Source organism: Pipra filicauda, unplaced genomic scaffold (genome assembly GCF_003945595.2).
Source record: "Pipra filicauda isolate LSUMZ 115617 unplaced genomic scaffold, ASM394559v2 scaffold5_size6683894_pilon, whole genome shotgun sequence".
Lineage (NCBI taxonomy): Eukaryota > Metazoa > Chordata > Aves > Passeriformes > Pipridae > Pipra > Pipra filicauda.
In genome coordinates this window covers 766,238-790,119 of record NW_024104754.1, presented here as the reverse complement: position 1 = coordinate 790,119, position 23,882 = coordinate 766,238, and the positions used below count along the sequence as shown (strand labels likewise).

The window sequence follows — 23,882 nt, the reverse complement described above, 5'->3', positions numbered from 1 at the left end:
AGTCTGCTTGGAGCCACAAACAGGTCTCCAGAAGTGCTGGTCTAGGGTTCAGTTCCCCGATGGCTTCCCAAGAATGACGATGTCCCCCTTCCCCACAGGGTGATCTCTGCTATAGTCACCAGTGGAACTGCTTTGGGAAAAGCTTCTTCCTATACCCCAAACTATGCCAAAGCCAAAACATCTGCTGCACGCTTTTTTCAACTGGTCGATCGGCTTCCTAAAATCAGTGTTTACAGTGAAAAAGGGGAAAAATGGGTAAGAGTGGAGATGAGTAATTTGTGATGTCATTCAGCTCAATATAAGCATGGAAGTTGCACTAATGATTCAGGAGTCAATGAGGATCACTGCTTTACAAGAAGGTTATGCTGGCTGTGTAATTGTTACTTGTCTTTGCTCTTTTAGAAGCAGTGAGCTCTGTACTAGGCAGCAAGAGTAGTATAAAGTGGGCCATTAGGAATTTGGCATGTAAAATACCTGTACATTGGAATGGAACAGATTTGGATGACTCACAGAATAACAAGTTTTTATTTCCTGCTCTGCAGTTCATGCACAAACCTGACTATCGCTGGCTTACAATGGAGGCTTTTTCCATTCACATCAAACTGGTGGGGGTGTTCATGAGGAGGCGAAGCATCACTGAGTCAGACAAAATGAAAATGCTCAATTTCTGGTGAATTGAAAAGTCAGACCCAGAAAATTCAAATTGTTTATTTTATACAGAGTGTCTGTATTAAAATTAAAAACTTACCCATTTGCAAGGCAATCCCATCAATTGATGGCTCTGACCAGTGCCATGTGGGGAAGTACAAGCAGAGAAATAGTGTTATGACTAATAGCTTCATGTCTACGACAGCTACTCCAGTGTGGTTTTTATCCCTTTTCCTCAGCTAATTTCACAAGCACGAATGTCGTATTTTAAACAAGAGATGCCAGAATGGTATCTGAAGAAGACTTATTTTGTACCTTACAACTCTCAGTTTTGAGCTTTAGGTCATTGTAACATCTTTCTCTCTCTTTTTTTCACCAGGAGGATTTCAAGGGAAGTGTTGAATTTCTTAATTGTAAATTCACATACCCTTCTCGGCCTGATATTCAGGTTCTGAAAGGACTCTCTATCGCTGTTAAACCTGGACAGACTTTAGCATTTGTTGGAAGTAGTGGTTGTGGTAAGAGCACCAGTGTCCAGCTTCTGGAGCGTTTCTATGACCCTGACAAAGGAAGTGTGGTAAGCAAAGAAAACATGGTTTCTGTGCTGTTGTTTTCAGCAGTGCTCCAGGGGCCTTCTGCCTGTGTCCTCCTGTGCAGCCTAGCAGTGGAGCGTGTACATGTGCAGGTTGGGGCTTTGGCTCCTTCTCAAACAGATATGGACTGTTTGGACAGTTCCCAAATATCATCTCAGATGTATTCAGGCAAGATAAGAGAACTACAAGCCTCAGGTGCACTCTTATGCATTATGTACCCCATAGGCTTTTGCCTTTGTAGCTCCTGTATGAAACATATAATGTGTGCTGTATATTGTGGGAGTACAAGCAAAAATCAAGTCTAAATGGAGCAACAAAGAGCCTGGAACATCCCTAAATATGCAGCCTCTTTGCAGGTTGAATTTGTCTAGATTTAACTTGATTACTGATAGCTTAGTAAGCTTTTATATGTTTTCCTAATGTAAATACCCATCTAGATTGATTTCTCTTTCTTTGGAAAAAATCCTTGTGGTGATCTCAATGTCAGGAAGGCAATAAAGCATGTGCCTAACCTCAAGCAATTAGATAGTTCACTATAACTTAATATTGAGCAAATGGTCTAGCATTTGGCTGAATGAAAGCCATAACACAAAATACACATCATGCACAAAGGACAAATATAAGCAATTCTTCTAATCACTTTAAATCAGTTGTGTTTGCATTTTAATAATATAGTTCAATCGTTTAGTTTTGCTATAAAGTATTTGGGTGTAGCAGGCTGTTGTTTCCTAATGATGTTTCAAGTTTTCTCCCATTTCCTTATAGTTAATAGATGGACATGACTCTAAGAACATAAATGTACAGTTTCTTAGATCAAAAATTGGAATAGTGTCACAGGAGCCCGTGCTATTTGACTGCAGCATTGCTGATAATATCAAATATGGCAGTAACACGAAAGAGGCGACCATGGAAAAAGTCATAGAAGCAGCCCAGAAGGCTCAACTGCATGATTTTGTCATGTCCTTGCCTAATGTAAGTACCTGCGAGGCCTTGGCTGTGGAACTACAGACAGGCTGTTCAGTGCTCATTGCAGTGGGGGTTGCTCCAAACCCAGTTAAAGTTGCTACACACGTAGCTACACCTTTTATGTCCTTTTGCAGCTGTAGGAGCAAAGAGGGTGCCATGACCATGCCTTATGTTCCTGAGACTGTGGTTGTGAGGTGCTACTGGCTTCTTACACAGTAGGCAAATATATAAATCCTGTTCTCAGCTGTAAGAGATTTGCCTTGTGACTAGGGCATGATATTTAGAAAAAAGTATTTGAAGCTGGCTGCTTATGTTCACTTAAGAAGTATTTAAATGCACTGAAATCATATCAACATAAATCAAAAGAACATTAAAGGTGGGGATACAATTTAGGCACCCAAACAAAACAAGCTCTGAAATCACTCTTAGCATCTTCTCCCCGGTCTAGGGCAGGGGATTTCTTTTTGCCTCAGACAAATCAGCCAGCATCTTGCTATCACAGTTTTCTTCCAGGCTCATCACTGTGTTGCCTGGGCCTCTGAGCACGTGCAGGCAAAGCATGGCTTGGAAACCTCTCCTCAAACAAGTGTAGCACTGCACAGTGTTTCTGCATCCCTGGCTTCTGTAAGGAGGAGGCAGCTGTGGTCAGCATTCTTGCCTCTCTCCTCCTGCTCTTCCTTCAGGCTGTGTACTGCTGTGTTGGCTTACAACTGAATAAAATCTTCCTTTTGTATATTTTTCAGAAATATGAAACTAATGTTGGGGCACAAGGATCCCAGCTGTCTCGTGGGCAAAAGCAACGCATTGCCATAGCGAGGGCCATCATCCGAGATCCTAAAATTTTATTACTGGATGAAGCTACCTCTGCCTTAGACACGGAAAGCGAAAAGGTAGATGTGCAGTGATGAGCAATAGGGGAAAGTTAATACAATGGCTTACGGTGTACAAAGCCTTTCTGTTCAATACAGACATCCCAACATACTCCACTACAGGACCGCATGTTATTCCGTATAGTGAATTCAGGACTTCCATCTTTAATGATCTTTCCAAAAGATGCAGGAGGCACAGCTATAAAAAAAAGCAGTCAGCTCCAAGGGCTCCTAAACTGTCCATAAGAGGCAGCACTTTTTCAGAAATGTGGGTACTAATTGCCTGGGTTTCAAAGCATTCAGATGGGAATAGTTCATAAATGTAACTGTACATTAAAAAACAACCAAAATAAAAATGTATTAATGCATACAAATAATAATCCTGACTAGCCAATAAAAACAGCAGTGAGGGGCCTAAGAACTTGGGTGATAATTTGTGTAGCTTGGTTACTTGCAGAGATTAGAGAAATGGTGGAATTTAAAACCATATCCACACTGAGCTGACACTTAGCACATTACCTGAGTAAAACCCTTCATTAATTTCTACTACTGTCTGTGTTTACCTGTTCCTCCTTTGTACTGCTTGTGAGCAGAGTTCATGACCCAGCTAAGCACACCAGTATCATAACCTTTGATTTAGCCTCATTCACTTGTCACTTTTAAAAGCCAATTTATCTGAAGCAATTGGGTTCCTGCAGCTCTGAGCCCTGATTTGGTTTGCATATTTTCACTCTGACACTTTGTTGCCTTTAGACTGTGCAGGCAGCGCTGGATAAGGCCAGAGAAGGGAGGACCTGCATCGTCATTGCCCACCGCTTGTCCACCATCCAGAACGCCGACATCATTGCGGTGATGTCCCAGGGACTCGTCATTGAAAGGGGCACTCATGATGAACTGATGGCCATGGAGGGAGCCTACTGGAAACTTGTTACTACTGGAGCCCCTATTAGCTGAATTACTGTGATTCTAAATTAGAAAGATTTCTGTAAACAAACTCTTTATGGTAGGTATGTGCATGTTGGTGCTCCATTTGCTACAAAGTGCTCTACAATACTGTGAGGCCTGTGGAACACTGAAGGTATGTAGCTCTGCATTAAGCACATTTGTCCAGCACATGCAGGGAACTAGGCACAGGCTAATGCATTCAGGAAGTAAATTAGCCCACTGATAGGGGAAAGCAAGCCTGAAAATGGGAAGGATGTTTTCTGATGACCTGTGGAATTGCCACTAGCTGCAGTCAGACTGCACAGTCCTGTCATGCCTCAACTAGCAATCAAGGAAGACTCTGCTCCAGTGTTCTGGAAACTACCCCTTCTCTAGGTAAGCTGAATGAGTGAAAACAATCCCAGGAATGATGCTGTACATATGAAGGGATCACATCTCTCCTAATGTTCAGTCTGCAGAGGATTACAGCAGATCCCTTTCCTGTGGGTACAGAACCCCCACCCTTTCACCCCGTCGTACCACACAGGTCAGCTGTGCTGAGGAGGAGGCTGCACTTCCCCCGTGTGTGGCCACAGCACTGACACCACGGTGCCCCTTCAACAAAACCAGGAAGTACTTACAAAGAAGGCAGCTCCACAAAAGTAAGGAAAGCAATCAAGGCGAGGAACAGAAGGTGGTGAGGATCATTTCCTAGCCCACCACTCTCCACCTAGCACTCACCATTCTAATCAAAGCTGTCAAATAGATTTTTGAATAGGAATACATGCTTTGGATAAATTAATGTAAAATCCTACAGTTAATCATCAGTTATTTAAACCAGTTCTTTTTTTTTTTTTTTGGAAGGCAAGACAATAATGTGTATTTTTATAGAAATCATAATCAGTAAAGGTGGAAAAAACCCCATAATTAGCTCTTTGTTTGCATTAAATACAGTTGATAAACACCAACAATGCATTCAGATATGACAAAGGTCAAGAAGGAGCTTCTTTTGGCAGAAGCTTGTATCTATCACAGTTTATTACAAGATCTACTGCAGGTTTCTCTGAAATATGAGTTATTGTCTGCAGCACAACAGCACTCTTTGCTTTAGTGACTAGGATCTTGGAGACAAAGCAGATAGACTGAAAGTACAAATTACAGTTCCAACATTTAAATATTGATTTTGAATAATAGAGTATTAACCAGAAAAGTCATTCTCCATATCCTAAAATCTGCAGGGCAGGGGGTGGTTCCACTCACTTTATAAAAAAATCACACCACTTTTTATAAAACTATGTAACAGTATCAGTAATTGAATAGAGCTGTAAGGATGAAAATTTTATTAGGATACATCCCTTAATTTCAGGTAGCAAAACCCAATTTCAACTTTTGTACAAATCCATTAATAGAATTGCTGCCAAAGTCCCTACTGAACTCACACAGCTGGCACTGAAATGGCTATTTTCTCAAGGAAGTCTGTATTTTAAACCTTAACTAGAAATTAAAAAAAAAAGCTGCATTATTTGCTTTAATATTTTCAGCCTTTTTTGTTTCAGAGCAATAATTAGTTTGATGGCTTAGGACTGAAAATATCGACAGAGTATCAATATAAATATCAGTATGAATAAGCTACTGACATACCTATATGATATTTAATTTATATTAGTATTTAAGGCCATGGAAAAATAATGACTCTTTATTAAAAACTACCATGACTATGTGTACTTATTTCATAAGTCTTTTGCCTAAAAGGACACCATTTTCATGACCCAAATTAAACCAATGAATTGTATTTTTTCACTTGCTCTTGTACTTTAGCACTTCTCTTACCCTTCAGACAGGCACATGAATATCTTGCACCAGCTAACAGGTATTTCTGGATCATGTCTGTGACAAGGGTCTGCTGTGCAGGACAGAGCTGCAGAGAAGGCCAGCTCAAGAACACTAGCCCCTGCCTGTCATCCCCTTGCAGGAGCACAGGGACACGGCCCCACCTAGATGGCACTGCTACTGCTCTTCATTGTAACATCCTGTTTTCAAGCAGCTAGGAAATATCGAGAGCTAAGTGTTGGGAAGTATGCTGGTACTTCCCAGAAGCATGCAGGCACTCACAGCACACACAAACAGTTGCACATTGCTGAGTGCCAGCTCCTGCCACTTAATTTCTATGTGCTACTGACAACCAGTTGATTATAAAGACCTTTGGTACCTGTGCAAAGGGATTAAATTTCAAGTGGAGCTACACAGTATGTCTGGGCATGAGCAACAAGCCTTGATGGACTGCTCGGTGCAGAGCTGGACTGGTCGTGCCGCCGTAGCTGCCTCACAGCAAGATGTCCCAGCCCTGGAACTTGGTGACAAGTCCCTGAGCCAACCCAAAGGCATTTGCTTACATCTTTCAAGCCTGAATTGTTAGTCTTGACAGTAGATGGTGTCATTTGCTGTCTTCTGCAGAAATGCCAGTTGTCATTATACATTTATGGTTGTGTCTATCCCAACAGAGGCACCAAGATGCTTTGCCAGGGCCAGGAAGCAGAGACCCTCATGTGGTAGAAGCTTAAAAATGTGATGTCTACCCATAACTCCCAGCTTAAAATTGCCAACATTGCCACTAAATCCAAATGCTGTTGTGAAAGCATCCCCTACTGCTGGCCAGAAGGAGCCAGAAATAGAAGGACAGCTAGACCAACCTGCTAGTGTTCTGTGATGCCTCTGTAGGTCACCTCACTGGTAGGGAATAACAAAGCACAGAGCAACTTAACACAGCTGATCTTTGTCTTGGCTGTCTTTGTTCTTGGTTATTTGTTTCTAGTCCCATTAGTTTAGTAATTTTGCTTAAGGAATTACAATTATAGAAATGACTGGTTTCAGGTCAGCTGCTGCAGGAAAAAGAGTTCAGAGATCCAGTACAGAAGATATGAGGAGATAGACAAAGTAGAATACTCCTCAAACTGTTAAAACCAGATGACTCATTTTTTTAAGTCAAGGTAGTCTTACTAGGCTCTTAAATAAGGATGCCTGTTTCAGATTTGCTGCTGTAATGTATAATTTGTATAATGTTTATTCCTAAAGGCCAATACAAAACTATTCACTTTGTTTACCCAAATTAAATAAGATTCTTTCAGTTTGAATTATCCCACACCTAATTGGAAGTCTGGAAACAACATCATGTTTACATCTTCTAAGCCTTATTTTTTTCAGATCATACATACACAGCCCTCATTACTCGTCTTATGGCCTTGTATACTAAGGCTATGTATAAACAGCTTGTATACCAAGTATTATGAGATGGTATCAGCAAAATATTGCTTAAAAATTGTGTACTGAAAGGGAATATGCAACAGTAGATGCCAAATAATGAGTAAAAATGGAAAGTACCCACCTTTGCCTATTTAGAACATCCATTTTATATAGCAAACATATTTAACATACGAGCTACTTGTGTGCTTAGGTAAACAAAGCTGACAAGAATATAAAGTTGCAATGACAGTCTGCAACCACATTTTCATGATTTACACAACTACTAACAGTGATTCAGGCTTGTGTCTCTTGATCTGAGAGAATTAGCAAAAAGCTATCTTTGCAATATAGGAGCATGAACAATATTCTTGAGGTCATATACTGAGATAATTTCATCATTGACAACTTTCAAAGATGTGATCTGTATCATTCATGATTTATGTGATCACTTTGAAAAAGTAAGAATGACAAAACCCACATAGTAATGCAAAAATATATTCTGCAGAGTATAATGGAAATAAACTTCTTTTTTCTCATCTGACTTAATCAGAAGCTGTTTTGCTCAGGAAGCTCAATAAGTTAAATGTAAAGCCTTGCTTATAACTACGCTGGCCTTTTTCACAGTGCCTGGGTACAGCCGTACAGTCCAGTCGTAGGTGGTGTGATACTGTCACACCATTATGTAGCAGTTTAACACACAGTATCTATATATAAAAATTAAATACCGAGTATCACTATGTACAACTGATGCTTGAAGCATCATCTAGCTAGAGATGGAAAGAACTTAAAGACCACCATATAGCTAAATAAAACTAGTTGATTATACTTTAAAACTTTGTTATGACCCAGAGTATTGGGTCATTTCTAACCATACTGCAGTGTGATTGCAATATTTCTAGGAATCAGCAACTAATATTTATGAGCTGCCAAAATCATTCTAGAGAGTACTGATTTTGGACGTACTGGTTACTTACCAGGAGCACATCAAAGATGCAGTAGCATCCCTTTAGTTAAAATGAGTTAGCAAAACTGCCTTTGTGGAAGGTTCTTGAACAGCTCATATCCATCCCCACATTGCTAATCATTTTGAACCTTTACTTAATTAAGTTTCTTTTCAGTTGTCTTCATTAATGAGTGGACACAGTATGGAACCAAGGCAACTACAGTCAGAGGCATAGCTGCACTCTTACAGAAGGAGAGAATGTAGAACAAATACTCAGTATGAGTAGGTATCTTAATGAAATTATACAGCTGCAGTGTAGCTAAAGAAGCAGCTATACACAATATGCGAAAACTTAGCTTGCAGCTATTTTTACCTTTGCAGCTTGTGACGAACATTTCAGAATTAATTCCAAGACCTAAACCAAAGAGTGCCCCTAAATTCCTCACCAGTCCAGCAAATGGAGTTGTGTCAATGTTTATCCAGTCTGGGTTGGCACACCACTTCTTGGCCTTTGGAACAGACCATAACAAATCAATATCAAGAAGTTTGAGGGATAGATAAAACCCAAGGGCAAAGATGAAAAGAAACAAGTTTGTCTTGATGTACATTCTCAAGCTCGCAGTCTGAATAGCAGGGGTATGCTCAAATGCTTCTGCCACAAGAATGCCTGTGGATTAGAAACTCAGTGTTACAGGGAACAACACACTTGTACTTTGAAGAAGCACTTTCTACAGTGTGCCTGTAGAATTTGACTTTTGAAGACAGAAGAATATGTCTTTCATATCTATGTGTATATATACACATACACACACACAATTTACCACTTCTGTAGTACATTACAAAACCTTTTCTCCCACTCAAAACTGCCAATTTAGAAAAAAGAAATTAAATACCAAGCACTACATGGTTTTGATATGAGGCATACCTTAAGGCCTGACTGCATCTCCCAGATGACAACCTATCAAATATTAGATGTAAACTGGAACATTCCTTTTCCAAAAGAGTCCCTCACTCAAAGACTGGCTCCAGCAATGCAGAATTCAACACCAGTTCCCACACAGGCTTTGAGTGTTGAAGGAAAAGACACAGAACACACTTATCTTCTCTCGTACTCATTTTATCCTGGTTGTGAAGAGGGAAAGCTGTTAGCCAGGGCTACCCAGGCTGCACTGCATCCATGAAAGAGAACAGGAGCAGGCAGCCCCTGCTCAATGCTTTGGTCACCCTCCATAAAATCAGATAGATTCTAGAGAGATTATTCATAGTTTGAACTCCCTGAATACCAATTTGCAACATGCTTAAGTAACTCTGAAAAATGTACTTCAGCTTCTTAATTCACCCTGGGGAGTTTTTACTGCTGATTCACCTTTTTCTCTATTTTGCCAAATGTCTCTGACCCCATACTTGTCCACATTGCACACATGCTAGTTTGCACCTGGTCACCATTTGAAGTGACCCAAATACCTTCCTCCTGAGATGAAAGGTCAGAGCCATGTAGGAACAACTTCCTCTCTGATCTCTTCCACGCAGGCAGCACAGTCAAAGATTGGATGCAGCCAGTACAAACCAGTCAGAGCTGGTCTGAGGCAGTGTGGATATAACACAGTCAGCATCGCATGGCAAGTGGACAAAGGCTCACTCCCTTCACTCTGTGAATTACAAAGGCAGCAGGCACATTCTAACCTTGCAAACTTTTATCAAATCCTTGACCTTCCAGAGAGTGGAGAGCACCACTGGGGCTGCAAGATGAGTAGCACTACGAAAAATCTCTTGTCTTTTCTCATACTTCTTTTTTTTTGAGATTTTACAAATATGTTAAAAAGAAAAAAAAAACATTACCAGCAAATACTCCAAGAATAACTTGATGAGGAAAATGTGTTGCTATGAATACTCTTGAAATGCACACACTGATCTGGATAATCCAAAAAATACTCCAGAGGAATGACCATGTCAGTCTAAGAAAGAAAAGGAAAATGGTTAAAAATTAAGACAAACTATTTCATCTACTAATTTATCCCAAGCCCCATCATGTCAGGCTCATATTTTTACCAGCCAGAGATTTACCAAGTAGAGCAGTTTAGAATCAGATGATTAAAACCTGGAAGTCAGTACTAAAACATTATCAAGAGTGGTTACAGGAAGAGACCCCAGCAGTTTCAGGTCCAAGACACCACTGTGGCTTTAGTGATGAAAGTCATGCATAGTAGGTTAAATTAGCACTAGTACCCTGAGCTTATTTCTCATCATGAAGTCATACCTAAATGTAAAAGTTCAGTTATTTCATGATAAAATTTACATAGTGTGGGAAGAACCTTGTCAGGTTGACAGCAATTATGAGACTTTTCCGCAGAGCTGAGTAACACATTACAGTGAACTATGTCAACATTATGTGCATTTGCTTTAAAATGGGCTAAGAAGGATGACCATCAAAGCAGTAAATTCATTTTCTAACCAAAAGATCCAATAAATAATGACAATTAATAGAATCAAAAATTTCCAATACTGAAGAGGTGACACAACCTTTAGTAGGAGCTGATTTAGAGATATTGTATGCAATGACGGTAATTTAATAAATAAGAACCTATACAAATGGCTAAATCCTCTTCATATACTTTTTCTTTAGCTGAGGCAGATCATAATAAAGGGCTGCTATTTTTTTTTACAAACTGGATAGAACAGACTATGAATATTTGTTTAAATTAAGTCAATTAAAAACATAACATGTATATAAAGAATTATCTTTATGAGTTAGAGGAATGGAAAGACACTGACCTGTGAAGGGTAACAGCTAATTTATCTTTCCATCTAACTGTGTAGCTAAGTGCTGCAGTGACCATTACATACCAGACGCAGGATGATCCCATGGCATGTCCAGATGGGCTTCCTAGTAAAAACAAAAAGGAAATATTCACCTTAAGAATGATGACTGTAGCATTTGTCATATAGAAAATGACAACTGGCAGTTACTCAGGCACCCAATCATTTAGAAAGGAAATGGCTAACAAAGGCTGGAAGAATGTCAACTGCTTCGCAAAATTTAATTTTCTCAATATGAACTTCTCATCTATAGGGAAGCCATATTTGTCTGAAATCAAGTAGGTAACAGCTTAACTATCTTATATTAGTGTGGGGTGGAATCTTGATTGGAAAACACTGTTTTCCCATTATTTAGATCTGGATTGTGATTTTAAAAAAAAAGGCATCTAGGACTCTCTTAGGACTGTAGCATGGAATGTAGAAGTTATATATGAGGATCAGATGAGAAAGGGTTTGAATGGGCCTCCTCATAACTAAAGGGAGCAAGAGAGCTTTAGCTCTTTGTAACATTCTAAACTAAAGTAACAGTGTAACTTTAGATGACCCTTCCAAACTGCCTTTTATCTGCTTCTGCAATTATCGTGATGTGAAAAATTGAGATCTGTGTCTCATTAATAATATCACAATCCAGATAATTAACATTTTGGGTAGTTTTGTAATAAATTTAGAAATGTATCTCAAGCATGATGGAAGAACTGTGTCTTTATACTTTAGTTTGATTTATGTTATAAATTTTAAGATGTCATACATATCAACTAGCTTGAAAATAGAGTATCAGTGAAATTGGCACATGAAATGATACTGTAACATGTCCAACCAATTGCTGTACCAACAGTCTGTAACAGGGAACACACTCTTATGTAGAGATCAAACAGTAATTTCCTTTTGGTCCAGGTTATAATAATATAAATGTAATTTGTTTTAATTTAACAAATCAGATTTTAATTTTACTGGAAACAGTATGAAGCCTCAGAAAAGTTCCTACAACTGTGAAAATCACCAAAAAACAAACTATGCTGTCATGATGCAAGGGAAATGATTCCTAAAATTACTTGGCCACTTCTTTTCCCCTGTTCACCAAATTTACATTCAACAAAATAAAACAGGGAAAGAGAGAAAATTAGATCACTGAAATCTGTCAATCCCGTATTTCTACAGCTTGGCTTTCTGTGGAGACAAAGTGAAGTAAAAGGGACAGGGTTATTTCACTGTCAGAAGAAATAATTTTGGGTCCAGAAAGTGTTATGATCCAGAACTATATAGCAGTGTGTAGAGCAATAGGATATTTCAGCGAAGTAGCAAAACAGGAATGCCTAGGACAAGCACTATGATTTCTGACTCCCTGCACTCATTTTTGCTATTCTGCTTGCCAGCATCTTTAGAGTCACTCTACCAGCTCTTTTGTTAATTGCCTAACAGATGTGCACTCCTAAACCTCACAACAGAACAAATGTCACTGATAAGGAAATCGTAATGTTGTCTGTCAGCATTGGGAAAGCTCCTCTGTCTTGTCATTTAGGAAAATGTCATCTAGGAATAATGTTTCATAGTTCATCTGCAAATTACCTACTAGAAACAGCATAAGCTCCACTTTAAGGTTTATATTTTTAAAACCTTAAAAATATCAGAAAAAAAATGGCAATAGGGTTTTATTTCAGCTAGTTCCAGAAGTACAAACCAAATTCAAGTCCTGCTTGCCATGTAGTCATATAAACAGTTCCCACAGCTTTCCCTCTTGCTGAGCTGTGAGAGTCTGGGGTTCAGGCTATCCTAGCAATATTTGGATATGCTTTTCTCATGTCTGTGGCTGCTCCTCTTTTAATATAACTTGCATATTTTAAAAGTGTGTGAAGTACCATGTAAGCTCATGCAATGACTGTGTGCTCTCAACAGTTGCACTGACTGCACCTCCTCTTGTTAATGAGGAGCAGGTCAGTGACAGATATTGTCAGTGGTTCAGGGCAAATGTGCAGGTGGGGAAAATGTGGTCGTAAGTGCAAAGAAAGAATCAATATGACAGTTGTATCCACTGAACAGAAATAGGAATGACTTGTTACTTCAGGAAGAAAGTAACAAGAAGGAAGATCTGGTTCAATGAATAGAATGAAACACTCTGACTGGCTCCTTAGCCAGGGCTTGGAACTACATGGTACCGAATGGGCTCAGTTAAAAGGCTTTTGAAAAGATCTGAAGTACTTTAATACTTTGGGTTAGGTCTCAAATGAATTCACTTGAAGGAGACTGCAGATCACATATACACCAGGCATTATTTAACCTTGCCTCATACAAAGGCTTAAACTTCTTGTTCACAATTACAGTGGAACGTAATGGAGGATATTGTTAACAAATTCAGCTATGCAAACTGCTTTAAAGCTTGCAGTGGCATTGATGAGGTGCAAAGCACATTAATTTCCACAGTCAGTATTTTCTCGCACAATGAATTAAACTAAATTCAGTCAGTCAGCTCAAAGCAAATTCATCTTATTTCACATATTAGGGTTGCACAAGTTCATTTGACTTCAGGAGTATTGCATTTGAGTTCCACAGAAAAGACAATGAGACATAAAAAAGTGAAAATACACAGAGAAAGTACATTTTAAAAATAATTTTCCCCCATATATTTGTATATATACATGTTTAGTGTCAGTGTCTGGTTCTGGGAAGAGGGGTTACCTTTTCCACTCATGATACATTACATCAACAATTATTGATACTATTGTTATTTACACTGAAACACCTACTAGTTTTTGGGGTTTGAATATTTCTTGCAATAGTGCACTGGCCCTCAAACTCAACAGCCCTGTGCTCTATTTTGGAATATATTAAACAATGTATTTCACAAGTTTTGTGAAAATTCCTTTCCAATATGCTGGTTCATTCTACTAGTAGTTATTTTTAAAGTAAATCCCCCTTCCTTGCACTATTTAAAGACAATGAAGTAAACATTTTGTCATATAGCAATCAAACACCAGTCGCATTGTATTTCTTCCTTTTTTTGGTGCTATTTTATATATGAACTCTGAGGTTTGTATATTATATAAGACCTTCATAAGTCACATCCTCTCTCCCTCAAAGCCACTATACCTATTAAATGTACCAATGTAATCTCCAACATTTCTTACCTGGTCCAGTTTCACACGTTATAGGAAACTGTTCAAGGCATGGGCTTGATTGATTAGGATAAATCATTGTTTCTTGCACCCACCAGTATGGGCGATGGCCAAATAAAATCCTGACAAAAAATAAAATAAAATAAAGCAGAAACTCAATGAAAATATTTTTATGTAAGAAGGCCTCAGCAAAACATGATAATCCTATAAAGAATATGAAGAGCTATATTGCCAAAACTATTCTATAATAGTTCTACAGGTTTTTCTCATCTTACCATGATGTCATTTCAAACATATCTTAAATACCTGCATTGTGAATTCCCCTTTTATAGTAACGGGAAAGTCTACTAGTACGTTATTCACAGAAAGTTTTCTAACCTTGAGGCACATATAGTAACTATCATTAAAAATACCAAATTTTAAAATAAATCCAACTTCTTACCATTTAAATATGAGGTTGAACCAATCACCAATGACTGCCACCCATATCATTTTAGTACCAACCACTTGGTTGAGCTGAAACCAAAGAGGAAAATAAATTGAGAATATATTCCGCGGATCACCAACATGTGACATAAAATTAAGGAAATCCTGGTAAGCCCTGTAGTCCCTCTGTAAATGCTGAATGATAAGCACGCCATTGCTATGGAGGAGATCCATCTTAATGGATTAAACTGTACTTGAAATATAGTAAAGTTCCTTTAATCTTAAGTTTCTAGTAACAGAGAATGAGAACCGTGGAGGGGAGCTATTAAAAAGTGAGAGAAGGTGATTGACGTTGCCTTTATATTATATTGGTGTGGTGTACCCAGCCATTCTTGAAACACGTGGCTCCAAAACTCCGGGAAAGCACATGAGTCTCTTAGCCCTGGAAAGCTTTTCTGTTTGCAAATTTTAATTAAAGGAAGCTAAGTGAAGTACATGCTGAGCAGCAGCAAATTGTGGGGAAAGTTTTGTGGAAACACAATGTATAACTTATGTAATCCTTTGTATGAACAGTTGGAACATGTTTGCTTAAATTTTCTCACAGTTCATTTCTCTGCAGGATGGACATTAGTAATGTGTGTACTTCATTAAGTGTTGCCTGTATAAAGGATAGAAAGAATACACAAATAACTGATCTTTGCAGAACTGTCATTAAAGCTGTACATTTCACTTTGAAATAGAACTTGGCTACCATGCTGCTACTAATACTTTGACAACACATTTTTCAGTCACAGAAAATACAACCAGCATCCATACATCAATGAGGCTGTTGAGCTATAGATTTATTTTTAAATAACCTTCACACTAGAGGCCTGTTAATCCAGGGCACAATGCAGATGAAGCTTAGTCTTCGAGTCATCATTTGGTACCACCATTCTTGTGCATTGCTTACACGATGCAAGCCCTACACAGCTTTTCCAGAAGGAGCTGCAGCCCCACTTCTGACTGCCCAGCCCTGCAGAAATGAGACCTGCTTTGCAAACCAGAGCAAGGTTGGGAATAGATGATTATGAGTATTTTCCTGAAGTATTCCCAAGTGAAGCACAGGGCAACATCCCGGGCAAACAGCCAAGAGGAAACAGATTCTGCCACATAGCAGGATTTTAAAAGATTACAACAGATAATATATTAGCACATCAGATTTATCAATATTAGTGCTAATAAGTGTAGAACGGGGAAAGATTATGTTAATTTGTGAGGTGGCTAGATGAAAAAACTTTTTCCACTAGATATTAAATGGATACTAAAAGCCTGATGATACCATCTTCTGATATTATCAGAGCAGCAAGAGGAAAATTTCAAGCTCCTTATCAGGTTCTAATATTCCAGCATATTCATATCTTCTATCGAAGATTATTTATGTATTTGAAACAATTAGAATCTGAAGACAAAAGCAGCTCTATATATGCACTGCACACTTCCCCTACTGCTCTCTCCATGGCACTTCAAGTTAAACTGCAGAAGTTGTGGAGACAAAGATATGAACCACTTAACTGGTTGTGCTGAAGAAGGACTTAATGGCTTACCAGGGCTTTATGATGTGTCCTCGGGGAAGTCACATGGAAACATCAAGTAGGTTCAACAAATAAGGCACGACAATTAAATGGACTTAGAAGACCTCTCCTCCTGACACAACCTCACATTTACTTTACTCCCATTTACTTTACCTATTAATAGTCTGGTTTTAGAAACTTTTTAGCAGTTTTAAATCCTATACGTTTATTGCTACCAGTTGCATTGAGCTTAATAGAAAACCTTAAAGTTAAAAACAGATTTAAAATTCTATGCACTGTTTCTGAATTACTACAGTATTTTTCTCTGCATTGACTGAATTACTCACTTCAACTGGTATCATCTAATTTCAAGGAAAACTGTTCCAAAAGCAAAATTTAAGGATATTTCAACTATAAATATTTCCTAGCTTTTTAGCTGAAAATATTTGAGGTTTGTTTCTTGCTAACCCTTATAGATTATTGCTTTTCACAGCGTACAGCAAAGCAACTGTCATATAAAAGAACAGATGGAATTAATTTTCCCTCTCCCAGTTCTTTTCCAAGATTGTACTTGTTTACAAATATCTCTCGCAAATAACTCTTTATACCTTATTACTAAAGAAAATGTCCTTTGGCTACATTTTTTTACTGCAAAAGTATCTTGCCTTTAAAGACAAGTAAGACTTACAATAAAAATCACTCTTTTATACATGTCTGAGGTTAGCATGCAAAACTGTAGAGAATCTTTTTCCTCTCTTTTTCAATCTTGTTTAGAAACAATAATTAACTGTAAATGTGAGTGTAAATGTCAAGTCAGTTGGTAGATGAATAACAACAATCTTTCTTTTAGTACTTAACCTCATCATAGTTGCTGGTTTTAACTAAGTTGAAATAACTATTGTTCTATAAGAAAAAATATTTTGCAGTAAGTCAGTCAGTTTCCATCAAGTCCTTTAAAGAGTGTCTGCCAAGTAATAACCAACCCTTTATGGTACCTCTTTAATGGCACCACTGTTACTCAATAGTATCAGAGAAGTTGCCTCTCTGACACAGGATGTGCGGAACCATTGCAATAACTTTTTGCATGTTTGTTTTATATACAAATACAAACTCACCCACCCATGTTATCTATCCACTGGGATACGATGCATCTGCTCAGGCTGAACTCTTCTTTAGACAGAACCACTCAGGCACACTTTGGTTCCCCAAAAACTTTGTCAATATAATGTTTGAAGTTATATCTTGGCCTTGTTTCAGTAAAGTAACCTCTTTTAGTCTACATATTGAAGGCCTCCTGATAATAGTTTTCAAGATTTTCCTGCTGATTCTTATGCTGCTGATTATCTTTCTGCTTAGGTAGAAGATAAACACCTTAGACCTAATGAAGACTAACAGCTAACAGCAAACATTAAAAAGCTTTCATTTTCTCCTGTATTCTTTCTGAGAGTTTCAGCAGCTCCTGCATTCTCACCTTAGAGATACTAGAGGAGTCATGTTTACAAAGGATGTTTAAAAAACAGCAACAAATCCACAATCTGCAAGACAGCAAGCAGGGAGTTTTTGGAATAGGTAAGCAGGTTTCTGTGAAAGAGACAGTTTTCATTGTACCTGGACACACTCATGATCCTGCTCCATCCAAGAGGCAATCAACAACTGACATGCCAGTCATCTCTTGTCCTGCCTGTAGTACTTCACAACCAATGAAAGTCTGAGACACTAAAGACTTTCCAAGCTCTAATAACCAGAAAAGATGGCAAAACATGTCTTGAAATACTATATTTAATAATTTGTTTAAACTAACAGAGAAATATTTCCTTCATAAACTTTCCCCCACTCATTTTCTATGCAAAGACCTGCAAAATGCTTCTGTAATGCACTTAGTACTTCAAAGTCACTTGAGATAATATACGAAATAAAACTATTTGCTGTAGTTTAGCATGTGGAACTGCAAGGAAAACTAGTGATCTATACAAAATGGTCAGAAAGTGTATGCAATTACCTTTTTTGTCCTGTTTTGATATTGCAGAACCACGGTTTGGCCTTCACATGATCAAATTAGTTCCTAGTACAAAGCAAAAAACCTTTAAAATGCCATCTGCTCATATAAAGAGTTTTTAATTTTATTGATAATTTCTCATTTTATTTTCCAAGACATACAAAACTAGAGACTTTATATGTTCTTGGTAATAACATAGAAACAAGAATCATGCTGATGATCCATTGAAGGGAGGATAAAATGTTTACAGCTCCCTTGCACCTACATATTAGAGCAAATATTACATAACTGTTATCAGATGTTGTTAAGTAAATGTTTGCAAGAGAAGGAAAAGCCATCAAAGCAAACATTCTTTGAAATCTGTTAATGGAGGCCTATGTGCTGGGCCTAACTTTCTGGTACATTATGCTTAGTTAATTGAACAATAGCATTAATTTCCACATCAGTGTTTCCATTGGCGCTAGACCAGCTACAAGGATTAATGAGTAATTTACTTAATTCACCAGCAGACATTATATACAACAGCTGACAGCTATTTTCCTAAGTATAAATATTTTCCAAGTGGAACACTGAGAAGATACATCTTAATTTTTTAATTAGGAAGAGAAGAATATTTCAAGCAGTTCTTTCCTTCTCCCAGATTTATACTTGGCTACGTAATCATTCTTGAAACAGCCCAACTTCAGTATATTTAAGTGTAAAGCAGATAAGAAACAGAGGTCTATTAGTTTTAGGACTAATGCTGAGGAAACTGTGAAATCTAGAGAAGAGGTGTCCAAGTCAAGTGAGACAGGAATACAATGGGATAGAAGTGCTTATACAAGTGCTTATACTCTTTATACAAGAGTAACACAACTAATAGTTGGTGGTCTCACCTCAGCCTTTGCTTTGGGTCTGGTGGGGGGAAGGCAGTAATTAATTCTTTCAGAGCAATTCTCAACGCTTTAATAAGTTGACGTTATTCTGAGACTAAATAGCACCGGCAAAAAGTAAAGCTAGGAGAAAATAATTAGCTGTGGTAACAAAATGATCAAAAGTAGCGTTTGTGATAAACTGAAGGCTGCTATCTGGGATCACAAATTAGTGCTTATCAAGAGCCAAAAGGGAATATAAAGAACTGGAGAAAAAGCAGGCACCGTGTCATAAGGAGCACATTCGCTATGACAGAGGCTTATGCAAGTGTTTGACCGGGCGCGGGCAGCGCTACTGTGTGATGGGTTTGTTCGCATCGAAGAGGTGCAGGTCGGACTCCTCTCACTGCGATCTACCTTAAGAGGTAAATTGTTATCCACACTCGACAGAATTCAGGCCTGGGGAATTAAAAGGCAACTCAGGAGCCTCACAAAACTTAGGACTGTGTTCTGTGAGTAAAACAGACACTGGAAACAACTTGCGGCTTCAGAGGAGCGAAAGGGAACCGTCCCGCTCCCCAGAGCGAGCCCGATTTGTTCAGTACGGAGCAGGCTGTCCCCCCGGGCAACCTGGCCGCAGCGCCCTTAGCGGGCGCTCAGGAAACGCGTTTATCCCCACAGGCTTTCCCCGGGCAAGGCCCGCTCCCCGCTCCCCGCTCCCCGCTCCCCGCTCCCCGCTCCCCGCTCCCCGCTCCCCGCTCCCCGCTCCCCGCTCCCCGCTCCCCGCTCCCCGCTCCCCGCTCCGCCCCTCACGGCAGCCCCGCCCCGTGCGCGCGGCGTTACCACAGCAACGGCGTGGGCGGGCCCCGGCGGGGCTGGGCCAATGAGCGGGGCGGTTGTTGCGGGGCGGGCCGCGCGGACCGTTGGCGGCGGGAAGGCGGCGCGGTTTGAACGCGGTGGGTCTGGGCGGGTGGGGGGTTCGGTGGGGCCAGAGCAGGGGAGCGCCCGGTCCGACCCCTGGCCCAGGCTGCCGGCGTGGGAAGCCGGCCCCGGCCCCGGCTCGGTGCCAGCTCGCGGGGGGATGGCGAAGGGGCGGGGGCGCCCCGGCTGCAGCGGCCGCGGTGCCGCCGGAACCCTGGCGGGGCCTCGCCTAGCGCAGCAACTGAGCGCCGGGAGAGGAGCGAGGGGAACGCGGCTCCCGCTGAGCCAGTGGTGACAAAAAAAACCGACTTGCGGGAAGAGGTTTCAACAACAAGGCAAGGGGACCAAAGCAGCTCCGAGGGTTTATTCCGTGAGTTACACCCGCTGGCTCTGCCTCCCGTGTCCTGACGCTGTGTCTGTTCACTGACAGGTGTGTTACAGCACCATGGCTAATGCAAAGACAGAAGATGAAATAACTCTCTTTGAAAGAGATATGAAAGAGTTTTGGATCGAGTTTAAAAGCGTTTATGGCACTGAACAGATCAATCAGACTTTAACGCTGAGAGATTCATGCAAGGGGTCTATAGACGTGCTTTCAGGTAAAAAGGCTCTATGTTCCTTTTGCCTCTACGTTTTGCAAGTTATCATCAAACTTCTTCAGATAACTAAAGTAACTTTCCATTACAGCGAAATGGTCCAAGAAGCTGAAAGAAGGAGACCTGATGATTGACAAAATTCAGGAGTATAACAATGGTACAGTATGGTGTTTTATTTATTGTCTAACATTTCTAAAATTACCTAAATACAGCTGAATAGTATATTTAACTTCACATTTTAAAAGGTAAATAATAACATCAGAATGAAGATAGAATTAAAACCAAACATATTTGGTTGGTTACAGGATGTAAATTTCAATTCAAAAGAAATTTGTTGAAAAATTTCATTGATAGTGCAAAAAGATAAGTCAGTTTTCTGCATAGTGATTTTGGTGCTTAAGTATTTTAAACAACAAAGTACCAAAACTTGCTGACTTCAATAGAAAAAGTAAATTAAATTGCTTAGTAAAGTTAAATATTGTGAGGTTACTTATGCCTTTTCCATATTAGTAAGAGAACACTGTCAGCTCATCAGTTCAGGGTCAACTTCTCTGAATTTTGTAGTTAAACTTCAGAATATCAGGTAAATATTATTGTAACTCTAATATCAGTCAGTGTGTCCATTCTTTGCTTTCTGTCAAATTATTTGTGGAGAGGATCCACTGTCTTCAGGCTGTGAAGATGTATACAGTGCTGGCACTAGAAAACATCACATCTGATTGAAGTATCACAGCTCCCTACTTTGTAGCTTCTCTTAGGAGTAACTTTCACTCTAAACTTTATTTGATACTCTTCGTGTAATTATACTGACTTCTCTTTGCAGCTGAGATAGAATGCATTTCACAACACTTTATTCAAATAAATCATCTCAAATTACTTAAGTATTAAATAGCAGGGGCCTACTTAATCAACTGTATGTGTTCATGTTTTCTTGCTTCCTTTCAGAGATTCTCCAGCAGAGCAAATGTATATCAGAAAAGGAAGAGCAGTTGGCAGAAATTAAGCTAAATCAAGAAGAAGAGCAACAGAAGAACTTGACTGACAGCATCCAAGAGTTAAAAGAAGAGTTGGTGAAGCAAATGGAAAGTAAGTAAGCAACGGATAATAAGGAAATTTTTTTAATTGAAGGAGGAGTTGTTTTCAACACTTGTTCTTTAGGGCTTTTCTACTGTTCTAAATATTTTTCATGTGCTTGTTTTGCCTTTGATACTTATGGTGGATTTTAAAATTCTAGTAACGTCTTCTAAAGACAAAGCTGTCAAGGAGAAAATGGAACGACTGTGCAAGTCTAAAGTGTTGTTTGAGGAGTGTCTTGGATTGGAGATACGCAGAATTCACGGTAAGTTGCTGTGGTTTCTGTATTTCCCATGTGCACTGATCCAATGTGGTCAATGCTGGATTGTGCAGTGAAGAACCAGCATACACACCTGATGAATTGTCTGAGCCCAGGCATTACCATTGTTTCTCAAATGGCAAAATATGTTGAAATGCATTTGTCTTTCAAAGAGACCAGGGTTCCCTAATTTATAAATGTTCTAAGAATATTAATTGAAACTAACTTCATATTGTGATTTTTAGTTTTCATTGTGACTCTCCAGCAGAGGTTAATGGTGTTAATTAATTCTACTTGTGTTTATTTTAGATGAACAATTACAGTTTATATTCAGACACATTGACCACAAAGATCCTGACAAGCCATACACGTTTACCCTTTCCATAAATGACCAAGGAGATTATGAAGGTATGTGAATTTTGAATATGTACACAAGAGGACTGAATCTGATGCCTCTATTTGAAAAAAGTGGAGAGGAGCAAAGTGCAGTTTAGTTGTAACTTTTATCTTCCAATTTTTGAGTGAAAAACATTGCAATGGTAATATAGTTTCTTTAATTATGTTTGTCTTATTAACTTACATGAAAATATAACTGCTTATCTTCACTCTCCATTTTGGAGATGCTGTTTACTTCTTATCAAGCAAAGCGGGAGAAAGAGGATATACAGAGATAAGGATGCTTCATTTTGTAGTTTGTTTATGCTGGAGTCAGTGTCTATGCTGACAAGCATATTTCAACTTCATTTGAGAAACCTAGAGGGCAGAGAAACCCTTACAGGGTGACATAGATAAAAGAATAAAACTTGAAATCCAGCAATCGGGATTTCTGTAAGGATACAGCATTTCAGATCTTAAAGCTTGTTTTGCAATATGGATCTTACTTCAGTTATGAAGAATTTAAGTGCTGTGCTGCAAAGCGTCTAGATAGATGCTATTGGGGCTTTTAGGTATGGACTGAATAGATTTCTGGTTTTACTAATTCAAGTTTAAACTTTTGAAGTTAAAAGTACATCACATACTGGGTTACATCAGTTTACAATCTGCCTGCTGGCAGAGCAACAAAACTATTTAGAAATGTGTTTCAGTTTTTGACCAGGCTATGGACTACTTGGAATTGCTGTAACAATTCACGTAGGAGCACAGCACTGAGTGGGAAGTCAGGAAATCAAAAAACCTGTTGTGTTTTTTGAGGCTTTGTCCTTGCTGACAGAAAATGAGGCTACTCAAAAATAATACTTGTGGAAGCTAAAACATAAAAAGATAACAAACTACATTAGTATTTCAGAAGCATGTGAAAACACTAATATTATTTTTTTTTTAATAAGTCTCATCCTTTGGAAATTTTTGTCATTTTAGTGACTTCCTGTACTCCTACTCTGGACTGTATAGCAGAGTTCCAGCTCAAAGTGAGAGAAACGAACAATTTTCCTGCATTTGTTGCCAACATCAGAAGAGCTTTCACTGCTTTATCGTATAAACAGTCTGCGTAAAACTAGCTCAGACCTCTCTTTCTAGCTGTAGAGCACTCTTGTTTCCTTTCTGTATTGTGAAACTGTGTATTTATCCCTGTCTTACTCTGTTTTCTAAATAAAGAAAAATAATGAAAACAGTATTGTAGTCTGCTGTCATCTAGAGACATTTTGGATCATTCTTCAAACAACAGTATAGTAACTGCTCCCTTAACTGAATGCCTCCAGACATGTAAGTTTTGATCCAGTAGCAAGTGGCTTAAAGATGTGATGATCTCTATTTAGCTACCCCAGGAAGATATGCAAAATAAAGTACCTTCTGGAGTTTCTCTCCTTCTTTTCCAAAAACATTGATGAGTCTTTCAGGTTTCTGTGGTTGTAAAGTGTTTTCCTTATTACAAAATATTTAAATGGACAGCTGCAACAAGAAAGAGCTTCATTTGATAATTTAACATAGTTCAAATAAAATCTTAATAAATTCAGTCCCAGAAATTCTAGTGAAGTAAAAGACCACTTGAATTGAAAACTAGTATGTGAGACCTGGCCATTTAGGCATGTTTAAATGTGGAGATGCTGATAAGATACTCTTACTATTTCCTGGTCAGATGTGAACTGTGTTTTAATTCA

The 23,882-nt window shown here is 38.9% G+C and overlaps 3 protein-coding genes across 17 annotated transcripts in view; 2 read left to right on the top strand and 1 right to left on the bottom strand.

The window, feature by feature from the left end:
- The window catches only part of ABCB11 (ATP binding cassette subfamily B member 11), a 45,743-nt gene extending 37,967 nt beyond the window's left edge, over positions 1-7,776 (top strand). For 2 of the 4 annotated variants that reach the window (XM_039387950.1, XM_027733492.2), the window contains 5 exons: positions 99-255; positions 1,028-1,225; positions 2,007-2,213; positions 2,951-3,097; positions 3,830-7,776. In XM_039387950.1, the coding sequence (XP_039243884.1) occupies positions 99-255; positions 1,028-1,225; positions 2,007-2,213; positions 2,951-3,097; positions 3,830-4,030 (910 nt within the window). In that variant the 3' untranslated portion in view covers positions 4,031-7,776. The remainder of the gene's footprint in view (positions 1-98; positions 256-1,027; positions 1,226-2,006; positions 2,214-2,950; positions 3,098-3,829) is intronic. The other 2 variants (XM_027733486.2, XM_039387951.1) reach the window with 1 other exon arrangement.
- Positions 1-19,575, bottom strand: part of G6PC2 (glucose-6-phosphatase catalytic subunit 2) — a 30,189-nt gene extending 10,614 nt beyond the window's left edge. For 2 of the 11 annotated variants that reach the window (XM_039387955.1, XM_039387956.1), the window contains exons 1-5: positions 14,553-15,048; positions 14,123-14,232; positions 10,956-11,067; positions 10,023-10,138; positions 8,630-8,850 (exon numbers count right to left, since the gene is read on the bottom strand). In XM_039387955.1, the coding sequence (XP_039243889.1) occupies positions 8,630-8,850; positions 10,023-10,138; positions 10,956-11,067; positions 14,123-14,232; positions 14,553-14,770 (777 nt within the window). In that variant the 5' untranslated portion in view covers positions 14,771-15,048. Of the gene's footprint in view, positions 1-2,866; positions 9,833-10,022; positions 10,139-10,955; positions 11,068-14,122; positions 14,233-14,552; positions 15,049-16,122; positions 16,129-17,560; positions 18,069-18,088; positions 18,152-18,960; positions 19,081-19,221 lie in introns of those variants that run through there. The other 9 variants (XM_039387953.1, XM_027733506.2, XM_039387958.1 and 6 more) reach the window with 9 other exon arrangements.
- Positions 19,576-19,830: 255 nt separating this feature from the next.
- On the top strand, positions 19,831-23,398 carry SPC25 (SPC25 component of NDC80 kinetochore complex). Of its 2 annotated transcripts, none has more exons than XM_027733759.2 (7): positions 19,831-19,892; positions 20,288-20,456; positions 20,545-20,610; positions 21,399-21,539; positions 21,688-21,792; positions 22,096-22,194; positions 23,143-23,398. In XM_027733759.2, the coding sequence occupies exons 2-7, from the start codon at positions 20,303-20,305 to the stop codon at positions 23,274-23,276; spliced, it is 699 nt and encodes a 232-aa protein (XP_027589560.1). In that variant the 5' UTR covers positions 19,831-19,892; positions 20,288-20,302; the 3' UTR covers positions 23,277-23,398. The 2 variants fall into 2 exon arrangements, with proteins under 2 accessions (XP_027589560.1, XP_027589562.1); XM_027733761.2 differs by lacking the exon at positions 19,831-19,892 and adding an exon at positions 19,937-20,192.
- Positions 23,399-23,882: the final 484 nt, after the last annotated feature.